At 55.6% G+C, this 19,442-nt stretch overlaps 1 protein-coding gene across 1 annotated transcript in view; it reads right to left on the reverse strand.

Annotated features, from left to right (window-relative positions):
- MDGA1 (MAM domain containing glycosylphosphatidylinositol anchor 1) overlaps window positions 422-19,442 on the reverse strand; it is a 63,478-nt gene continuing 44,457 nt past the window's right edge. Inside the window, exons 8-17 of the mRNA XM_001924567.4 lie at window positions 16,859-17,155; window positions 15,774-16,058; window positions 14,033-14,184; window positions 13,010-13,187; window positions 12,755-12,778; window positions 11,574-11,726; window positions 11,044-11,178; window positions 6,197-6,327; window positions 5,902-6,010; window positions 422-5,191 (exon numbers count right to left, since the gene is read on the reverse strand). Of these exons, the coding sequence (XP_001924602.1) occupies window positions 5,100-5,191; window positions 5,902-6,010; window positions 6,197-6,327; window positions 11,044-11,178; window positions 11,574-11,726; window positions 12,755-12,778; window positions 13,010-13,187; window positions 14,033-14,184; window positions 15,774-16,058; window positions 16,859-17,155 (1,556 nt within the window). The 3' untranslated portion in view covers window positions 422-5,099. The remainder of the gene's footprint in view (window positions 5,192-5,901; window positions 6,011-6,196; window positions 6,328-11,043; window positions 11,179-11,573; window positions 11,727-12,754; window positions 12,779-13,009; window positions 13,188-14,032; window positions 14,185-15,773; window positions 16,059-16,858; window positions 17,156-19,442) is intronic.

The following is a 19,442-nucleotide window of genomic DNA, read 5'->3' on the forward strand; positions in this document are numbered from 1 at the left end:
ATGGTTCCTAGTCGGATTCGTTTCCGCTTCGCCACGACGGGAACTCCTCGTCTTACCTTTTCTACAGCCAGTTTCCTTCCCAGCGCTAACTGTGTTCATAAGAATACATTTTCCAGGGTAATCGTGACCTTAGAGTCCGTCTCCCCCACTGAATAGGAGTTTCCACGGAGACGGTATTCAGCTGGTATTTGTCGAGAAACAAATGAACAAGGGCACCTGGGTGCGCTGGGTCGGAGCCCAGGCTGCAGGTCCTCCCTGTCCAGGCCACAGAGCAGGATCCATGATATCAAGTCCAAAGGGAAAAAGGGGCTCCCTCCAGGGGCCTCGGGTACCCCCCAGATTCTCACCCACACCCACTCCAGGCCTGGCCTGCCTGCCCACCTGCCCACCCACCGCCGACACACGCAGCCTGACCCGGAGCTCTAGAACACTGCAGCTTTATTGATTGAAACAACTGCGTCCGCAACTAGAGGTTACATCTAGGGGGTGTGGGGATGAAAGGGGAACAGAGTGGAGACAGAGAGCAAGGCAAAGGGGTGAGGATGGGGTCGTGTGACCAAAACAACCCCAATCCGTTTCACCCATTAGTGAGGGTCTCCTGTTGTGCTTTTACCTTGGTGGTGGGGTGGGTCTGGGCACGGAGGGGTTGGCTTTCTCCCAAGTCTTTGAGGCCTCAGGGCTGGACCGGTCCCCTCCTTCCCCTGCCCCTTGTCCTGGGATGGGGATAAAGGCCTTGGTGAACTGGCTACCCTGGGGCAGGAAGGATGCTTGGGGACACGGGGCAGAGGGGCCAGCAGAGTTGGGCTGAGATGCTGATTATGTAAGTGGCTGGTGGGGAGGGGCACCAGGAGGGAGGGCATTCCCAGTGGGGCCCTGGGAGATGTATGCAGGTGACATGAGGAGAGGGGGCAGTGGTGGGCAAGTGCTAGCTCTCAGGACCTCAGCTTTCTCACCTGTGCAGTGGGGGCGCTGGATTAGATGGTCTCCGAGGTCCCTGCCAGCTCTAAGGGTTAAGGGGTCCCCAGGAAAGAGTGGTCCTTCTGCCCCAACACACACCCTCACACATACACACACCCTCACACAACTCTCCCTCTCACACACACATACACCCTCTCTTTCACACACACACTCTCATATGTACACACACGACAGCCTCTCAAATGCACAGACTCAACGGGGGGGGGGGACTGCTATACTCCCTTTGGAACCGGGAAGAACCAGTGCCCCTCCAGGGCACACTCACCCACCTCATTCCTGCCCCCTTCCCCCCCCGCAACCCCCTTGCACTGTCCAGAGAGAGGAAAACACAAGGATTAGCCCCTGCTCCCCTGGCCCTTAGCGGGAGGTCAACAGGATGAGGATACCACGACACCCCGACCTCATTCCCAGGCCAGGTGCCAGTGAGGACAGAGAGGAGGGGACCCAGAGCCCCTTTCCTGGGGCACCTGGGGGAGGGGCAGCAGCTACAGCCAGTGTGGGTGAAGGGTGGCAGCCTTCAGCTCTGTGACCTGGGGCAGGAGGGGCTGTGCCTGGGATGTCAGGCCAGAAGTGGAGGCAGGGAGACAGTACCTTTGGGGGGGGGGGACAGGTGCAGCAACATCTGTAACATCCATACCAGGACCGAGGACGGTGCGGTTTGACCAAGCTCCTCCTTGCTTCCTGGCAGGAGACCCCAGGGCCAGGGGCCAGGGCTGTGGTAGCTGGCTGCCAGGGCTGGCCCTACCTTCACTGGCTACATGACTGACCTGGCCAGTCGCCCCCATCCCCCTCGCCCCTCTGCTTCACTCTCATTGGCACCATGAGACGTTCTGACCTCTGAGGCCAATCCAAGCACCGGCAGCCTGAGTCAGGGCTTTCGCGGAGCATGGGAAAGGGGAGTGAATGAGAACGAGCAGTCAGCACCCCCCAGTCCAGAGGGCAGAGGTGGAAGGGGCTGCCTGTGGTCCCGGGGGCAGGACAGCCAAGCTGAGCCTCCTCATCTACCTACACAGAACCTGGCCCTAGGCATCTCTTTGTCCCCCAGACACCAACCTGGAGGCGACAGGAGTGGAGGACCTGAGGGCTAACCCTGGGCTCCCTGTTTTAAGGCCACAAAATGCCTCAGCCACCCTAACCCAGAGGGCGAGACTGCCCTTGGGGAGAAGCACTGGATCCAGCCAGTATGGTCTCCCTTGGGCTGGGGGTCCTCATGGGCCACCTACCGACACAAAGACACACACGGCACAGGTGACACTGACTCCCAGGCACACACAGACACACAGACACTGTCTCACAAATCACCCACGGGCACCCAAAAACTCATTCCTTGCAGGCCTCCACCCCCCTCCACACACACACACACCCACTCACAGAGGATAGCACACCCCTCGACGCTCACACCACACACTGCTGTCAGCACACAATGACACCCACACCCCTGCAGGCCTGCCGGCACGCACAGACACAAGTGAGGACAAGGACCTCAGTGGCTCACTCAGACACCTCGTCAGCCCAGGTCAAGCCACCCTCAAGTCGGTTCACCTCAACGTCTCTCTGGCAATGTTCCCTGTTGTTTCCCTGCCCGGCACTCTCTGTGACCATATCACCTCTCTCCAAACAGACCAGGAGCTCAGGGGCCGAGAATGCTCGGCTCGGTTCAGCTGACATCCAAGTCCCTTTTCTGTGCCCAGCTCTGCAGATGTGGAGGTGAACAAGGGAGACAGGGTCCCCATCACGGAGCAGCCAAAGCAGGGTACAGATGTACTCCGAGGCCATCTCAGGGCAGTAGGCACGGGGCACTCGGAGCCCCCGGTCCCCAGCGCCCGCCCCAGCGAGGGCACGGAGGACAAACCTGGCAGGTGATAGGCTGGTGGTTCCTGCTCTCCAGAGCTTTAAACACCTCTGACGCCAGGCTGCGCTCCAGCGCAATTAAACTGGAACTCCTAGGGAGGGCCCCAAGCCTTGGTGCTCTTGAAAAGACTCTCTAGTAGTTCTACTCTGCAGCCTGGCTGGGAACCACGGACCCACATCATCCATTCTGCTGGGTGAGGCCCGCTGAGTGATTTCCCTAACAGGCCCACTGGCGCCGGGTGCGAGGTTGGGAAGGGGTGAGGGAGAGGGCTGGAAGGCTCAGAGGAGGAGCTCACAGTCTAGTTGGGGCAAACAGACGCTGCACAGATGGGGCAGTTAAGGAACAGGACCTGCAGATGGAAGCACATACTGGGAACCTGGAGCCGCTCATTTCAGACAGAGGCCTTGGCTGGGCCGGGACAGCAGCGGCACTGGTCGGGTATCAAGCGGCCCCCTCCAGCCCTGGCCTGGTCACCCACCAGCTGTTGGTGATGATGATAACACAGGCCTGGCAGAGCCGAGATGGGCAGCGTTTGCTTTGGTTTCCTGCCGGCCTCCCGGCATTGCAGTGCTGGCTCTTCTCTGCAGCTGTCCCCATCAGATGCTCCAGGAGGAGCCTTGTGACACTCCCACCAAAGGTGCTGGCCTTTCCACAGGGTCCTCTGTAAGCTCACCCATAAGGGTGAAATTCAGGTGGTGGAGGGTGGCTTGAGACTAGAGAACCTGGCTGAAGTGGTAAACTTGCTGGCACTGCACAGTCATTCATGTCACTTGGGAGGACGGGCACACACGCTGACCACAGGCACTCACAGAGTGCCCCACGTATGTATAACTGCACACGCAGAGGCATATTGGCACACACTCCTGCCAGAGATGTACACAGGCAATAGTTGGGCCACACATATGCTCACACATACACACACGCACAGACACATGGCCACCTGCACACACATGTGACGACTCATCCTGGAAGGGGCTGGGCCCCCTCTCCCCTGTGGACGGCGGGGAAGGAGCTCAGGGGTGATGGCGAGGAGGAGGTCTAGGTCCTGTCATGGGCTCCCAATCCAGGACCTAAGGGCACAGAGCCCTTTCTCTCCCTGCTTGGGCCACATGGCTCAGCTCCCAGGGAGCATGGTGACCAGCCACTGCCCCCCACGCCACCCTCAGCTCTACACACCCATCCTCGTTCCATGAGCCTGGGCGGGGGCGGGAAGAGCCAACTAGTTAGCACTTTGCGGTGGAGGACAGGGCAGCCCCCGAAGCCCCACGCAGAGCGCCCTGTCACGGCGAGGCTCTGCTCTACTCCTAAAGTCAAAGACCAACAGGGGGGCAGGAAATCACAAAAGCAGGACTTCTCTGCTCCTCTCCAAGTCAAGCCTCACCCCAGAAAATGGCCTGGCTGCCCCCTTGGCCCCTTGGCTCCTCAGAGATGCAGCTGGGGACTGAGGTTGGGCCAGCCAGGGTGGGGACTGTGCTCTCAGGAATCCAGCAGCTTGTAGGATGGGGCGCAGTGGGATGGGCAGGGGGGGACGAGGTCAGTCTTCACACTGCCCAGGCGCAAGACCCTGCACCGGGTCCCTTTGAAGGGGGCACAGTGAGGGGGAATATGACATCCCAGGGATGGTTCAGGGGATCTGAGTGAAGCTGGGCCCTCCAGCTTCTGGCTTCACTCTGGGCACAGAGTTGTGTGCAGCTGGTGCCTCATCTCCCTTGTCCCCTGCAGGGGACAGCCACAGAGTTCACAGAGTCAGGCGCCCTCTGACCCTGGCCTCCCCCATCCCAGGGAGTCCCAGAGTCCAGCCAAGGGCAGGGCTCCCGTGTCTGCTCCCCTTCTGGCTCTTCCTGGTAAAGCCGCTGGGCTGAGCTCAGGCTTGAGTCAGGGACAGAGGAGGGTCAGAAACACACCACCGGTGCAGCCAGGACAAGGCCTACATGGCGCCGAGGTCCCTGGGGTGGCAGATGCCATTCAGGCGAGTCCCCTGTCTCTGCAGTAAAGAAGGTGCTGGCAGGTCGGATAGAAACTTGTGCTTTAATATATCTCTGTGTGTGAGTGTGGGTGTGTGTGTGTGCGCATGTGTCGAACGACCGTCTCCGGGGCCTCGGTGCGGGGCCTCTGTCCTTGTGATCTGCACGTCCTCGCAGCCAATTCAGGCCCCCTCCCTGGCAGGCAACCCTGCCCCTTGGCACCCCGGCTGGCGGGGGGTCAGTCTTTGGTACGATGCGGACACTTTGGTGTGCCGGGGGCGGGGCGGGGAGCCAGGAAGCTCTCATCATCTTTGCCACACCAAGAGGAAGATGGCCATGGACCCCCAGAGTTGCGGGCGGGGCTGGCAGGGGGCTCCACTGCCCGGCATCACCACCACTGTGTCGGGAGAGAGAAGGGAGTCGGGCAGGAGCTCCTGTCAGCTGGGCGGGGCCAGGGAGGTGCAGGCAGGCAGACGTGGGAGGGTCATTCCCCTGCCCCCTCTCCCTGGGGGGCCTGGAGATGGCCACCACCCTTGGTGGCCACAGACACACCGGTTTATTCCACCTGCTCGGCCCCAATCCCGGCCCCACGGGTCACTCAGACACAGAACAATTGGCTCGACTTCAGTGCCTCAGCTTCCTCATTTGTAAGATGAGTCTAATAGTAAAGGCCACCCCAGAGGGCTGTCACGAGGAACAAAGGGGACGGTGCACACACAGTGGCTTGAACCTGGCCTGGTACGTGAGCACGCGGGCACCGCAAGCTGCTCCTATGAGAATCATCCGGCCCCCAGTGGGGGAGGGGAAGGGTTCACGTTCATACCTTGACCCCCACCCACCACACACACACAGACCTATCCAGACACAGACGCTGCCACTGTGAACAACTTATTGTCCCCCTCACTGTGCTCCATGTGGCCCAGACCTGAGCCAGGGTGTGGGTACCAAGCACACCGGCGTCTGTCCCCACAGTCACCGACATAGGACCCCACCGGCACCCAGCCACTCTGAAATCCCATTCGGACACCAGCACCTCCCCTGACACAGGTGCCCACCCACCCAGCTCCTCCCCGACTCAGTGCCCCCAACTCTCTTCCCATCCTGCACCTTTATTGGGATCCATCTGCTTCCTGGGACACTCTCCCTTCTTCAGTGTGACGTCATCAATGGCGATGTCCCCCAGGTAGCCCGAGCCTCGAACCCCCTCAAAAATAATCTGGGGTGGGGTCAGAGAGGAAGGAGCAGGGATGAGGGAGGTTCTGCACTGGAGGCCCCTATCTCCCAGCCCCTGTCTGCCCGGAGGGCCCTCCACCCCTGCACGCTCTCCTCCTCAGCTCCCAGGAGCAAGCATCAGGCCCAGCGCTGGCAGAGCTGGGAGGGGCACTGGACTTGGTAGACTCACCTGGAAGGGCCCGCTGGGGTTAATGGGCACGTGCGCCTGCTGCCACACGTTGCCCTTATTGCCACTGAGGGACCAAGCATGCGTGTCCAGGGCCCCTTTGTTCCGGGACCGCACCAGGAGGTTGAGGGAACCTGTGGTGGGTGCAAGGAGAGGGGGCAGTGAGAGGGCGCCCTCACCGTTCCCCCTTCACCAGGCCTGACTCCCTACTGCTGCCCGCAGCACTGTCCCCAGTGGACGGGGCCTTCTCCCCATCGCAGACGGGTTCAGTGTCCTGTTATGCCTGAGAGGACCACAGCATGGGAAAGAGAGGGACTTCTATTCATCAGAACAATTTGCAAATTTTCTTTTATCTCTTCCCTTCCTTCTTAATCAGCTAATCTCCCTACCCCAACACACACACACACACACACACACACACACACACACACACACACACACAGCAGTGGGGCCCATGTCTGGACACATAATGGGACTCCCAAAGCATGCAATGCACACACTTGGTGATGAGGGATGGCTTTTGGAGGCACAGGAAGGGACGTTACAATTTTAGTATTTGGAGGGTGGCAGATGGGCAAAATGAGTGATGGGAGGCAAAAGGTACAAACATCCAGTTATAAAATAAATAAGTCCTGAGGATGGATGTCATGTGCAGCACGGTGACCATAGTTAGTAATACCACGCTGCATAGTTGAAAGCTGCTAAGAGAATAAACCAAAAAATTCTCATAAACATCCATTCTGGTGATGGATGCTAGCTAGTTTTTTGCTGTTTTGTTTTGTTTTGTTTTGCTTTTTAGGGCCACACCCACAGCATATGGAGATTCCCAGGCTAGTGGTCCAACTGGAGCTGCAGCTGTTGGCCTATACCGGCATGGTTCCTAGTTGGTTCATTTCTGCTGCACCATGACCGGAACTCCAGCTAGATTTATTATGGTGATCATTTTGCCACATATACAAAGGTCGAATCATTATGTTGAACATATGAAACTAATATAATGTAAATTATATCTCAGTAAAAAGTTAATACTTTATTTTTTTAACAACCACACCTGCTGCATTTGGAAATTCCCAAGATGCATCTGCAACTATGATGCAGCATGCAGCAACACTGGATCCTTGACCTACAGAGTGAGGCCAGGGATCAAACCTGATTCCTCACAGACACTATGTCAGGTTATTTATTTTTTTTTAGGGCTACACCTGCAGCATATGGAAGCTTCTGGGCCAGGGGTCAAATCAGAGCTGCAGCTGCTGGCCTACACCACAGCCACAGCAATGCAGGATCCTTAACCCACTGACCGAAGCCAGGGATCAAACCTGTATCTTCATGGATACTAGTAAGGTTCTTAACTCACTGAGCCACAACAGGAACTCCAATACTTACGTTTTAAGAATAAAGGTATGCACACCCATGATTTCTATAATACTGATGCTTAAGACAAAGCTAAGAAAAAAAGAGAAAGTTGATTTTTTAAAAGATACTAGGGGAGTTCCCATTGTGTGTGATGCAGCAGAATCAAATCCAACTAGGCACCACAAGATTCAGGTTTGATCCCTGGCCTCGCTCAGTGGGTTAAGAATCCGTGAACTGTAGGTTACAGACACAGCTCAGGATCTGGCATTGCTGTGGTTCTGGCATAGGCCGGCAGCTATGGATCCGATTAGACCCCTAGCTTCGGAACCTCCATATGCCATGGGTGTGGCCCTAGAAAAGGACAAAAGACAAAAAAAAAAAAAAAGATACTAGGGAGTTCCTCTCGTGGCTCAGTGGTTAGGGAACCCAACGAGCATCCATGAGGTTGTGGGTTTGATCCCTGGCCTCTCTCAGTGGGTTAGGCATCTGGCGTTGCTGTGAGCTGTGGTGTCGGTTGCAGACGAGGCTCAGATCCCACATTGCTGTGGCTGTGGTGTAGGCAAGTGGCTATAGCTCCAATTTGACTCCTAGTCTGGGAATCTCCATATGCCAGGGGTGTGGCCCTGAAAAGAAAAAAAAAAAAAAAAAGAAAGAAAAAAGAAAAAAAAAGAAAGAAAGATATTAGTATATGGGACCTTCCCATTGTGCCTCAGTGGAAATGAACTTGACTAGTATACATGAGGATGCAGGTTCAATCCCTGGCCCTGCTCGGTGGGTTAAGGATTGCCCTGAGCTGTGGTGTAGGCTGGCAGCTGCAGGTCCGATTTGACCCCTGGGCTGGGAACCTCCATATGCTGCACCTGTGGCCCTAAAAAGAAAAAAAAGGTATTAGTGTATATACTATATAGCTGTGGTAAAATGTGAAATTTTGAAGGTATTAGCCTAGAGATGCTGAGACCCTTTGCCCACAGACCCAGGGGCCTAGAATTGCAGAGGTCCTGAGGGGCAATGGAAGAGAAGGAGGGGAACAAGCCGCAACTAAGGGCACCCAGGCAATCTCATGCCTCCTCGCCTGTTCTTCCAGCCCACCTCGAGCCCCCTGTGACAGGAAAGACCTGGCTCGGAGGGAAGGGGAATCAATCTTAGATGGCACCTGGTGGCTGGTATTTCCATGGAGCTGCCCCAGACAAAGCCACACCATCTGTGACACCAGATAGACAGATCCCTGCTTGGGGAGAGCAACCAAATGTTACCTGCCTGAGATAAAAGGAGTTGGCCTGGACCAGGGAGAGCCAGTGAATCACAAGGTCTGGGGACAGCTGGTGCCCAGAGCTGCCAGGGAGGGGGGGGGGGAGAGAAGGGACCAGGGCAGCAAGAAACACCCAGCGCCCCCAGCAGCAGACCCAGGCCCAGGGGAGGAGCACACCAAAGACTCAAGGCATGTGGGGGACCCTTCCCAGCAGATGGGGCCCGGAGCAGACTGCAACTGGCACCCAGTGGGCAGGGAGTCGCCACACTGGCTTAGGCAGGGCCCAAGCTCCATTGCCTTTTGAGCTTGCCCCCAGCCCCGAGGAGCCCTCCCTCTCTTCCCCTTCCTGGAGCTCTTACCCCTGTTCCTATCCCCCCACTTTTGGCATCAATCCCCGAACCTTTACCTTCGCCTCCACCGCCCTGCTCCATGGACCCTAATGGGGATACCCCCAACTTTCCACTGCTCGAACAAAAATTATATTTCTGCCCCTTCCCTGATCACCCCTCCATCTCTAAGGTCTCCCTGCTTCCTGACAGCCTGTTGCAGGGCCAGCCAGGGCCTTAAGGGTGCCTGCTCATGACCTTCTCCCCTATCTTCCTTGTCACCTCCGAAGACACACCGAGCTACATGCTGCAGCCTAGATGTACTCCAGCTTCCCAGATTCTGGGGGCCCTGGGCCACTTTGATTGCTTGAGATGCTCTCCCCGACTATGTTCCCTCGGTCAAATGCTTCTCATGCTTCAAGGCCTCTCTGAAAAGTCACCTCCTCCAGGAAGTCTTCCCAGGCTTGAGTTGGGGCCCCTCCATGCTTCCTGTGAACTCTGAGTCCTTAAGCTACAGTTCCCCGCTCCCAGACCACTCCCTGTTCTGCTATGTGGCCGTTACTGGAATTCACATCTTCTCTTCTATTTGACTCCTGAGGGAAAGTCTCCATCAATTCCTATCTATTCTCAACTTTCGAGTGCCCGATGAAGAACCTTCTGTGACGGTCATCAGGACTGAACAAGGGCTTTCCCAGAGTGTTGGGGTTAGAGGTTATCTCAAGGTAAATGCAAAATACGTTGCATGGTGTTCCCGTCGTGGCTCAGTGGTTAACGAATCCGACTAGGAACCATGAGGTTGCGGGTTCAATCCCTGGCCTTGCTCAGTGGGTTAAGGATCTGGCGTTGCCATGAACTGTGGTGTAGGTTGCAGATGAGGCTCAGATCCCGCGTTGCTGTGGCTCTGGCATAGGCCGGTGGCCACAGCTTCAATTAGACCCCTAGCCTGGGAATCTCCATATGCCAAGGGTGCGGCCCTAGAAAAGAAAAGAAAAAAAAAAAAAGGCAAAATACATTGCCTTTCCCATAAATATGTAAACAAACTAACAAACAAAGAAATAATAAAATTAAAAATGTCACTTCCTCAGTAGAGTCTTTCATAACCTGGTCCGCAAAGTTGGTCAAGTCTCCCTGTCGCCAGCTGTCTTGGGCCCTGTCCTTCTGCTGCAGACACACATCACAGGGGCCACTAAACCCTTCCTGGTGCAATTCGTTATTTAATGTCTGTCTCTCCTACTTGATGGTCGGTGCCAGGAGGATGAGGCATTTGTCCATCCTGTTCACTGCCACACCTGATGCCGGGCACAGAGCAGGAGTTCTGGAAGCAATGGCTGAACTGATGAGTTCACAGACTAATGTGACACTCCTGCCAGTGCCCTCTCTCCCCAGAAGGTACTCCTCAGGTTCAAGGTCATGCTTAGGAAGTTGTACTTCCTCTCACTCTCACAAAGCAGCGCCCTTCCAACCCTGTGTTTAGGGCTTGAGAGAATCAGACAGACTTGGGTTGCTGTGAGGTCTTGAGCAAATGCTTAACCTCTCTGGTCTATAAGGTAATGCCTCCCTCACGTGGTGATTGCAAGGGCTGATGAGACCCCAGATGCAGAGCTCCTAGGACGTCACCTGGCAGGCACCATACATGCAACCTCTTAGCTTATTTCTCCAACCCCACAACGACTTCCACCTCATCCTGTTGGAGCCATTTTCTTTGCAGGCTCAGGAAGACTTCATCATCTCAGAACCTCAGTCAAGCTGGCTCTGGACTGCCCCCTTGACCAGATTCTGCTCACGCTCCCTTCAAGGATCTGCGATTCAGCCAAGCTGGGAAGCCCAGGCCTTATGGGGGCCAGTGCCCGTGTCCTATGGGCCCCTCCCCGCCCAGACCCAGCACACGCTTGGGCAGATTACCTGGTCCCTCAACTCACCAATGTGTTTCCCGTACATGTGGTAAAAGAAGGAGACGCAGTAGAACTTGGCACTGGCGTTGTACAGGGGACTCACCAACCTCGCACGGTCCCCCAACTCCCGAGGCCTTGATGTCTCAATGAACATGTAGTAGCCTGCAACGAAGGTGAAGAGGTGCCAACAACCTCCTCCTCACCCCTCCCAGGCTCTTTCCACCTACTTCCTTTTCTGCCTCAGTATCAGCTGTCTGAATCCCACATGGCTCATAGTATCCCACCCTGTCATCCCTGCTCACAGCAGAGCACAGGAGCCGGGGCCAGCATTCATGGATTCTTAGCTCTGCTACAGTTTTTCTTTTTCCTAGTCCTCTATCAGGACAGAGCAGTCGCTCTCCCCTCAGATGGAGCTCTCTTAGGACAGGGCTGTGTCTCCTCCTCAGATTGGGGTTCCCTCAGGGTGGGGCTGTGTCTCCCCCACAAACTGGGGCTCCCCACAACTAGACCCCTCCCTGAAGCTGTTCTTTATTCCTAGAGGCGAGCTATGTCCTCACCCTCAGGGGTGCCACTTATGTCAGTGGGGGGACCTGTGTTGGGGGAGCGTTTGGGGTTCTGGGTGAGGGCGTTCTGCCGGGTCCAGTCAAAGTTGTCTGTCAGGTCCTGGGTGTAGCCACAGATCTTCTCATCCTCAAAGTGGCAGGTGTTGTCTGCATTCAGGGCAGGGTGGAAAGGGAGGGAGACAAAGAGGGTCAGCCTCCTCGGGACCCCTAGTCCAACATTGCCTCCTGGCCACCCCTCAACCAGCTCCCAAGCATACAGGCAGTGGGCCCAGGATTCCAGGGCTTCGAAACTAGGCAATGGGACCCCTGGGAAACTTGTTCCCGGAATAGAACTGCTTAACCTTTTTTGTGCCACAAACCCTTCTGGTGTCTAGTGAAATTAAGGACCCCATTTCAGAAAAATTATTTACATGCATAAGATGAAAAGAGGATTACAAAGGAAATCAATTATAGTGAAACAGCACAGATGTCAAAATATTTAAAAAACAAATTTGTGATATAATGGGCTCCTTTATTATCTAATTAAATCATAAGATCCAGGGTTAAGTCTAACTATTGTAGTTTTGAAGTACTAATGAATGGAAATGATATTTAGAGACAGCAGCACAACTTTAGGTGATGGGACAACATCGGATTTCCACTGATGACAAAGTCACAAGTAGTGATTACGCCTCGGGCCTACACTCATCTTTGAAGGACATGCGGTTTGTTGCCTACGTTCATCATTGAAAGAAATGGTAAATTTCTGCTAGAAGTTAGGGGGATAAAGAAGTAATTGTGTGCCCTTCCAGGTTCCAGTTTCATGGACTCCCCACCCTCGATCCTTTGGGGGTGGTCCACGGATCCCAGATTATGGACCCCTGTTCCAGGGAACAGAGAATGTGGATTAGCCTGGTCTTTCCATTCTTCTTCTAGGGACAGTGAATGGTGCCAAGTGCGGACAAAAGGCCCTGGGTGAGAAGTGTCCCCCACCTCTACCTTCTCTTCAAGCCTATGGGCCCCAGAAGAAATCCCAGATGCAAAAGTCTCCAAGACCAGCCCTGCTCATTTCTGCTTCTCCTGCAAATTGCCAGCCTCCACACTCTTTTCTCTCTCAGTATCTCTGGGTCTGTTCCTCCCACCAGGGGGACCAGTGTGTCCTTAAAAGGAAAGGGAAGTGGGCAGGGGTGTCTCACCTGACAGGTTGGGAGAGTTGATGGCTGAAAAGGCAAAAGCAGGAAAACCAAGTCAGAATCAAGGTACCGAGGGTGCCTGGGCTTAGGACCAGGGGACAGGTGGACTGGGGGCCAGAGGTGTCTGGCGTGCAGTGATAGAGCAGGACACTGCACGTTGGGGAACCCCAAGCTCAGGAACTATGCGGGGAGTGGGGAGGGGTCCCCTGGGTATGAGATGGGCCCACCCTCCCCAACACCACCGCCACCACCACCTACGCTCCGTGTAGTGGATGATACGGGAGGCCATATCTCCGGCCCCAAAAGTGGTGTAGGGCGTGAGGCGGACCTCGTAGCTGTGGGGCACACGGAGGTCGGTCAGGATGTACTCCAGCAGCTGCCCCTTCTCCACACGCCGCACCGGGATGGCCTTCACCATGGCGTTGTGCTGATTCAACTGCAGAAACAGGGAGTTCCCAGATGCCCAGCAGGCCACGCCCTCCACCCAAGCACCAGCTGGGCCCTCGTGTGACGCTGGGGGGCAGCAATGGAGAGCAGAAACAGCAAAGGACAAGGCACCAGGCCCTCAGTTTCCTCACCTATAAGAAAGTGCAATCTCCCTGCTCCATGCCTACCGCCCAGGACTGTCTTAATAAGTGACAGCAACACATCCTGAAACACGAATGTGTGCCAGGCACTGTCATAACTGCTTTGCATTTACTGATTCATTTAATCTTTAAAATAAGGATCCTAACAGGGGGAATATTGTAATTACCTCCATTTTACAGATGAGGAAACTGAGGCCAAAGAGATGTAGTTTGCCCAAGATGATACAGAACTGAATTTCAGCTCAGGCAGTCTGCCCCAGAGTCACATTCTTACCCTCCACCCAACAACCCCTTGGGCTGGGCAGAACCACATGGAATTAGACTGGACATGAGACCAGCACAGTGGCTCTGGCCTTGCACTCGAGAGACCCTGTGCATGAGACTTAAGCTCATGCTTTAAGCTGCTGATATAAGAACAGATCCTGTGTTTCGTGAGGAAAATTGGCTCTGCCCCGCTTCCCCTACATGAACCCAGCAGACCCTTGCCCAGTTCTCAGGGCCGTGCCTGGAGCATGGGTCCAGAAGGGACAGGTCCCTAGAGCCTCCCAGCTCCTGCTGCTCTGTCCAGAACACTTTCTCTCTGGCTCTGAAGAGGAATCCACAGGAGGGTCAATGCATCTCCAACCCCTTCCCCTGGCTTGATGAGCATTCCCAGGGCCAGCCTGCACCTGGGCCCCTGTCCCCCTTGGCCCACCTGGCGGACACTGAGTCTGTAGTTGAGCACAGGATCAACAGCATCGGGCTCCCTCTGGGTCCACTGCAGCACGTACGAGTAATTCTTAGACAGCTTGTGGCTGCGGGTGGGGTTGGGGGTGTCGAAGTAAAACTCCGGGCTGTAGGCTTTGGCTGAGAGGGCGGGGAGGGGGGCATGGGGCCGTGAAGCGTGGGGGATGGGGAGAGACACAGAGAGAGGAGGCAAGGGACAGGGAGACAGAAGGGGATGGGTGGAACAGTGGGAGGGTGGGGGAGACAAAAAGAAGGAATATCGTGAGGAGAGGAGATGGTGGGAGAGGAGGAGATTGGGGGAATGAGGGTGGGACAGGAGGGAAGGTGGGAGGTGCAGGAAAGGGAGATTGGGAATTCCAGAGGTGGTTTGGTGAGAATGAGCAGAAAGGCCAAGGAAAAGACAGAAAAGAGAAATTTGGGAGGACACGGAGAAGGGATATTAGAAAAGACGCAGGGAAGGAGCATTGGGGCGAGGAGACCAAGAAGAGTCAAGGATATTGAGGCAGAAAGAAGAGGAGAGAGAGGGGGGCCAGAAGTGGGGAGACAGGGAAAGTGTGGGAGAACAGGGGAGAGGGGAAGGAGGTGGGAAATGTCACAGGGGCCTCTGGCTGGCAGGGCTGGGTGGGGTGCAGAGGGGTTGGGGAAGTGGCCAGGGGCCTGTGGTCCCAGCCCCGCACTGTTGAGTGAGGAGATCCAAACAAGAGCTAAAGAGGCACCCAATCAGCTGGGGCCGCTGGGGTGTGGTGAAATGGGGGACAGGCACACCTGGAGCTCCCCTCTAGAGTGCTGCCACTAGCTGACAGGGAACCGGCTCTCCCCAAGGGAGGAAGAGAGGGGGGTACGTTGGTAACCCATCAGCCCCCTTCCGTCCCCCTTCGCCCTCACCACGACCTCCACTCCCTTCTGACCCACCCACACCCGTCTCCAGCCCTAAAGAGCCCATTGAAATGACTTGAAGAGATGGGGTTGAAAGGGATTTCTGGGCACGGAGAGGCCTGAACCTCTAGTGCAACAACTCAGGAAATGTGTGCTGGCTTGACCGATGTCACCCACGCTGATCCAAAGAAGCTGTTGAGGGGGCCTTCCCTCCTCTAAACTACAGCTCAGGCCCCTCAAACTGGCCTGCAGGGAAAAGAGAAGATTCCCTATCTGCAGCCTCAAAGGCCAAGGATGAAAGAGGAGATGCTTGAATGTGACGGCTGAGCTAGAGCTGGAGGTGGCGGGTCGAACCTGATGTGGACCCAGCTGCAGGGAAAGTCCGAGTCTGGAGCAGGTGGAAACAGAGAGCTGGGATTGGATACGGCTGGCAGGGGTGGAGCCTATGCCCCCTGTAGGCGGGGCGTAAGTGTGGCGCTCCTAGGGCTAGAGCGGGTAAAGCCTAGGCCTTGGGAAGGCTTGACCGGGCGGGGCTGTCAGGGCCGGGAATTAGGCTGAGCTAAAACAGGCGAAGCTTAGGCCAGATCTAGGTGGGCCTTGAAAAGCGAAAACCTAGACCTAGAGTGGGCGGGGGGTGGGGCAGGGCTGTAAGAGGAGGTCCTGGTTAGATCCCAGAGGCATGGGCGGGGTTCAGAACTGGCATGGGCGGGTTCTGGAAAGGCAGGGGCCTAACCTTGGCGCAGGTGGGCCGGAAAGGGTCAGGGCAGGAGTTGGGGCGGAGCCTGGCCCCGGGTGGGCGGGGCTAGATGGGTCAGGACCGACGCGACGCTCACCCGAGACCTGGAACAGGCAGACAGCAGAGCCCACGTCGTTGGAGACGCTGCACTCGTAGCTGCCACTGCTGTCGCGGGTGACCGCGTCGAGGCGCAGCTCGGAGTGGTCGGGGGCCTCGGCGGCGATGGGAATGGCAGGCGGCGGAGGCAACAGCTGCCCTTTGAAGCGCCATACAGCCGAGGCGATGCGCTGAGGGCTGCCTCGAAGCAGCGAGCAGCGCAGGAGCACTGGCCGGCCCAGCGCCTGGCGCACATCCTGGGAACCGGGCTCCACCTCTGGCGGGACTAGGGGGCGGGGGTGGCGGTCAGCGGGGCCTCTCCCCATCGAGTGGTGTTTGAGGAGCGGCCCCATGGGAAACCGATGCACTGGCCCTTACTCCCACGCCGCCCTTCCTCCCCCCAGCCCGGAAGGGTCTCTGGGCGGATACACATTGCCAACATACTCACACAATAGCCATGCTCATACCTCTCCGATCTGCAGATACCTACTCCTTCCCTGCCATAACCTCCTGCCCTGGCCTCAAAATGGTCGCCTCAGCATCCAGATAATGAAAAGCAGCATAATGTCGGGATTTAGAGCAAGAAACCCCAAAGCTACATGGCTTAGGTTCAAATCCCAGCTCTACCTCCAACTAGCTGTGATCTTAAGCAAGTTACTTAACATCTGTGTGACTCGGTCTCCCTATTTGCAAAAAACCGAGTAGTAACAGAATCTACCCACAGGGCTGTGGAGGGCTAGATGAGTTGCTGCGTTAACACGCTCTTAGACTAGTGCTTGGCGCGTGGTGAATTAACTCCCGTCATTATGCTATCAGATCGTTCCCTTGAGGGTCCTTCCACCTTCCAACTCCCATTTCCATTTGTCAAAATCAGTTATTTCTTTGCTCACTGGTCCTTGGGAACGAAGACGGGGCAGCAAGGGTCATGGACCTCCACGTCTTAGAGCGCGGGGGTCAAGGAGGGTTTAGGGGTATCAGCAGTAAGCAGAGGGGTTTGGTTGGACAGGGTGGGTGAAGGGCGGAAGAGGCGGCAGGCCAGACTGGAACCCGGAGGGACAGCTCGGGGGGTGGTCGGCTGGGACTCACACTGCACGTTCAGCTGCACCTGGGCCTCGCGGGGGCGCACGTTGAAACCATTATAGCGAGCTGTCTGGCAGCGGTAGGTCCCACTCATGTCTCGGCTCACGCGCTCCAGCCGCAGCTTCCCGTCCGAGGTCTCCTCCAGGGGCAGCCCGGAGGGCAACAATGCAGCCTCCTTGTCCACGCGGGACCACAGCACCGGCGGCCGCGGCTTGCCTCGAACCTCGCACTGCAGCTCGGCCGGCGAGCCCTCGCGCACGGTCACCACCGCTCTGCCCTTGGGCACGCTGATGGTGGGTGGCACTACGGGGCAGGGAAGAGGTAAGAGCCAGGTTAGAGCTACCCACCCCTCGCCACGACCCGCCTCTGCTCTGGGGCTTCTGATCCCTCCCTCCTCCCCCCAGGAGCCTCCCTTCCTCTTCTCAGAGGGTCCACAGATCCCCAAGTGTCTCCAAAGCAAAACTCCCCTCCCCAAATCCTCAACCCTTCCTGAGTCTACACCTCGAGGTCTCCCAACTCAGAAAGAGTGAAGTCCTCCAGGGCAAATTTTCTATCCCCTTATCCCAACATTACTAAGTTTGGGGGACTCCCATCTTTATTTGTGGGGGGTTCCACTTTTTAAATAGTTCTAAATATCTTCTCCCCTAGTCCTCCCTCTCCTGCCCACTGGCCCTACTCTAGTTAAAGCCTACATCTTCTCTTTCTGGAGTGTTTTTTTTGTTTTGTTTTTTTGTTTTTGTCTTTTTCCATTTTCTAGGGCCACTCCCGGGTCATGTGGAGGTTCCCAGGCTAGGGGTCAAATCGGAGCTATAGCCAATGGCCTACACCAGAGCCACAGCAACTTGGGATCCGAGCCACGTCTGCGACCCACACCACAGCTCATAGCAACGCAGGATCCTCAACCCACTGAGCAATGCCAGGGATCAAACCTGCAACCTCGTGGTTCCTAGTTGGATTTGTTAACCACTGAGCCACGACGGGAACTCCTCTTTCTGGAGTATTATCACACCTTGATAGCCTTTCCCTCAACATCCTTGACCTTTCTTCCCAGGTGATAGAATATCTGGGCTTTAGCAGGGCACACAGCCAGAATAAAGACTGTATTTCCAGACTGCTTTATGGCTAGCTGTGGCCATGTGACTATATTCTGGCCAAAGGGGTATGGGTCTTTAAAGGGAGAGGCGGTACCTCTCTTCTTTTCCACCTTCCTGCAGGCTGGAATGCAGATTGATGGCTGCAGCTGGCAGTGCCATGGTGGACCAGGTGGCACATGCTAAGGATAACAGAATTGGGAGCCTGGAGCTCTAAGGACTTGGTGGAGCAGAGTCACTATTCCAGCCTGGACTTTTACATGAAGAATAAATACACATCTATCTCATTCAAAGCCACTATTATTTAGGGTTTTTCTGTTATCCACAGCCAAACGTAGTCCAACCCAACACATCGTCCAAATGGGGGTCTTTTAAAGACTTCTATGGGTCTCATCCCATATACACCAAACAAATTAAAATGTCTATATTAAATCAGATTGTAAGTAAGTCTACAAGGCAAGCTGAGGTCCAGTTATCTAGTTAGCATAATTTTTTTTTTCTTTTTAGGGCCACACCCATGGCACCAGGAGGTTCCCAGGCTAGGGGTTGAATCAGAGCTACAGCTGCCAGCCTCCACAGCCACAGCAACACAGGATCCCCGACCCACTGAGCGAGGCCAGAAATCGAACCCGCATCCTCATGGATACTAGTTGGATTTGTTTCCACTGTGCCACAATAGGAACTCCTGGTTAGGGTAATTTATACTCTGTAAACATTTATACATTTATTGGCTTTAATTCTTCAGCTTTCTCTTTGTATTTGGGAGCCAATTAATTTATTTTTCCAAGTCTGAACCATTTCCACAGGTACTTTAAAAGCTTTCACACCCCAGGCATTAGGCTTATGAGCAGAAGAAAGAAATGGCCCTGTACCCCATCGATTTCCCTGTTTCTAAAACATCCTGGCTCCCAGCCCTTCTGTGCCTCCACAGGCTAAAGGTCTGTCCCCCATTCTGAGGCCGACTGCCCTCAGGTGAAAGCTCAAACTCCACGGCCCTCATGCTCTGGCCTCTGCCAACTCCCAGTCTCATCTTCCCTCCCCCATCCTGTGTTCAAGCCGTGGGATCCACTTGTAATGAACATACTTCCTGGACACAGCAAGTCTCATACACCTTGCCCTTCTTCTCCTGGGCTTGTCCCCCCAGCTGGCAGATGCTCACATGGAATGTGGCTCCTCCGAGAAGTCCCTCCTGACGCCCCCAGGTGGTCTGGTACACCTCTCGTGTCTCCACGATGCTCTGCAGACCCCACCTTTAGCTTTTGAGTCATATCTGAGATTTGTCCTTCCTTTTCCTGCACCTTACCTGACACTTAAGAGCAGGTCTATCTCCCTGGCCAGACAGTGAGCTCCGAGGATGGGGCTGTGGTGTTCATGGCTGGGTCCCCAGCTCCTCATCCAGGACATGACACAGAGATTTGCAAAATGGATTTGAGGAATCTGTGGAGGCCTAGTCCACTCCCAAAGCCAGCTCAGGGCGTCTCCTACTGGAAGCCTTTCCT

Source organism: Sus scrofa, chromosome 7 (assembly GCF_000003025.6).
Source record: "Sus scrofa isolate TJ Tabasco breed Duroc chromosome 7, Sscrofa11.1, whole genome shotgun sequence".
Lineage (NCBI taxonomy): Eukaryota > Metazoa > Chordata > Mammalia > Artiodactyla > Suidae > Sus > Sus scrofa.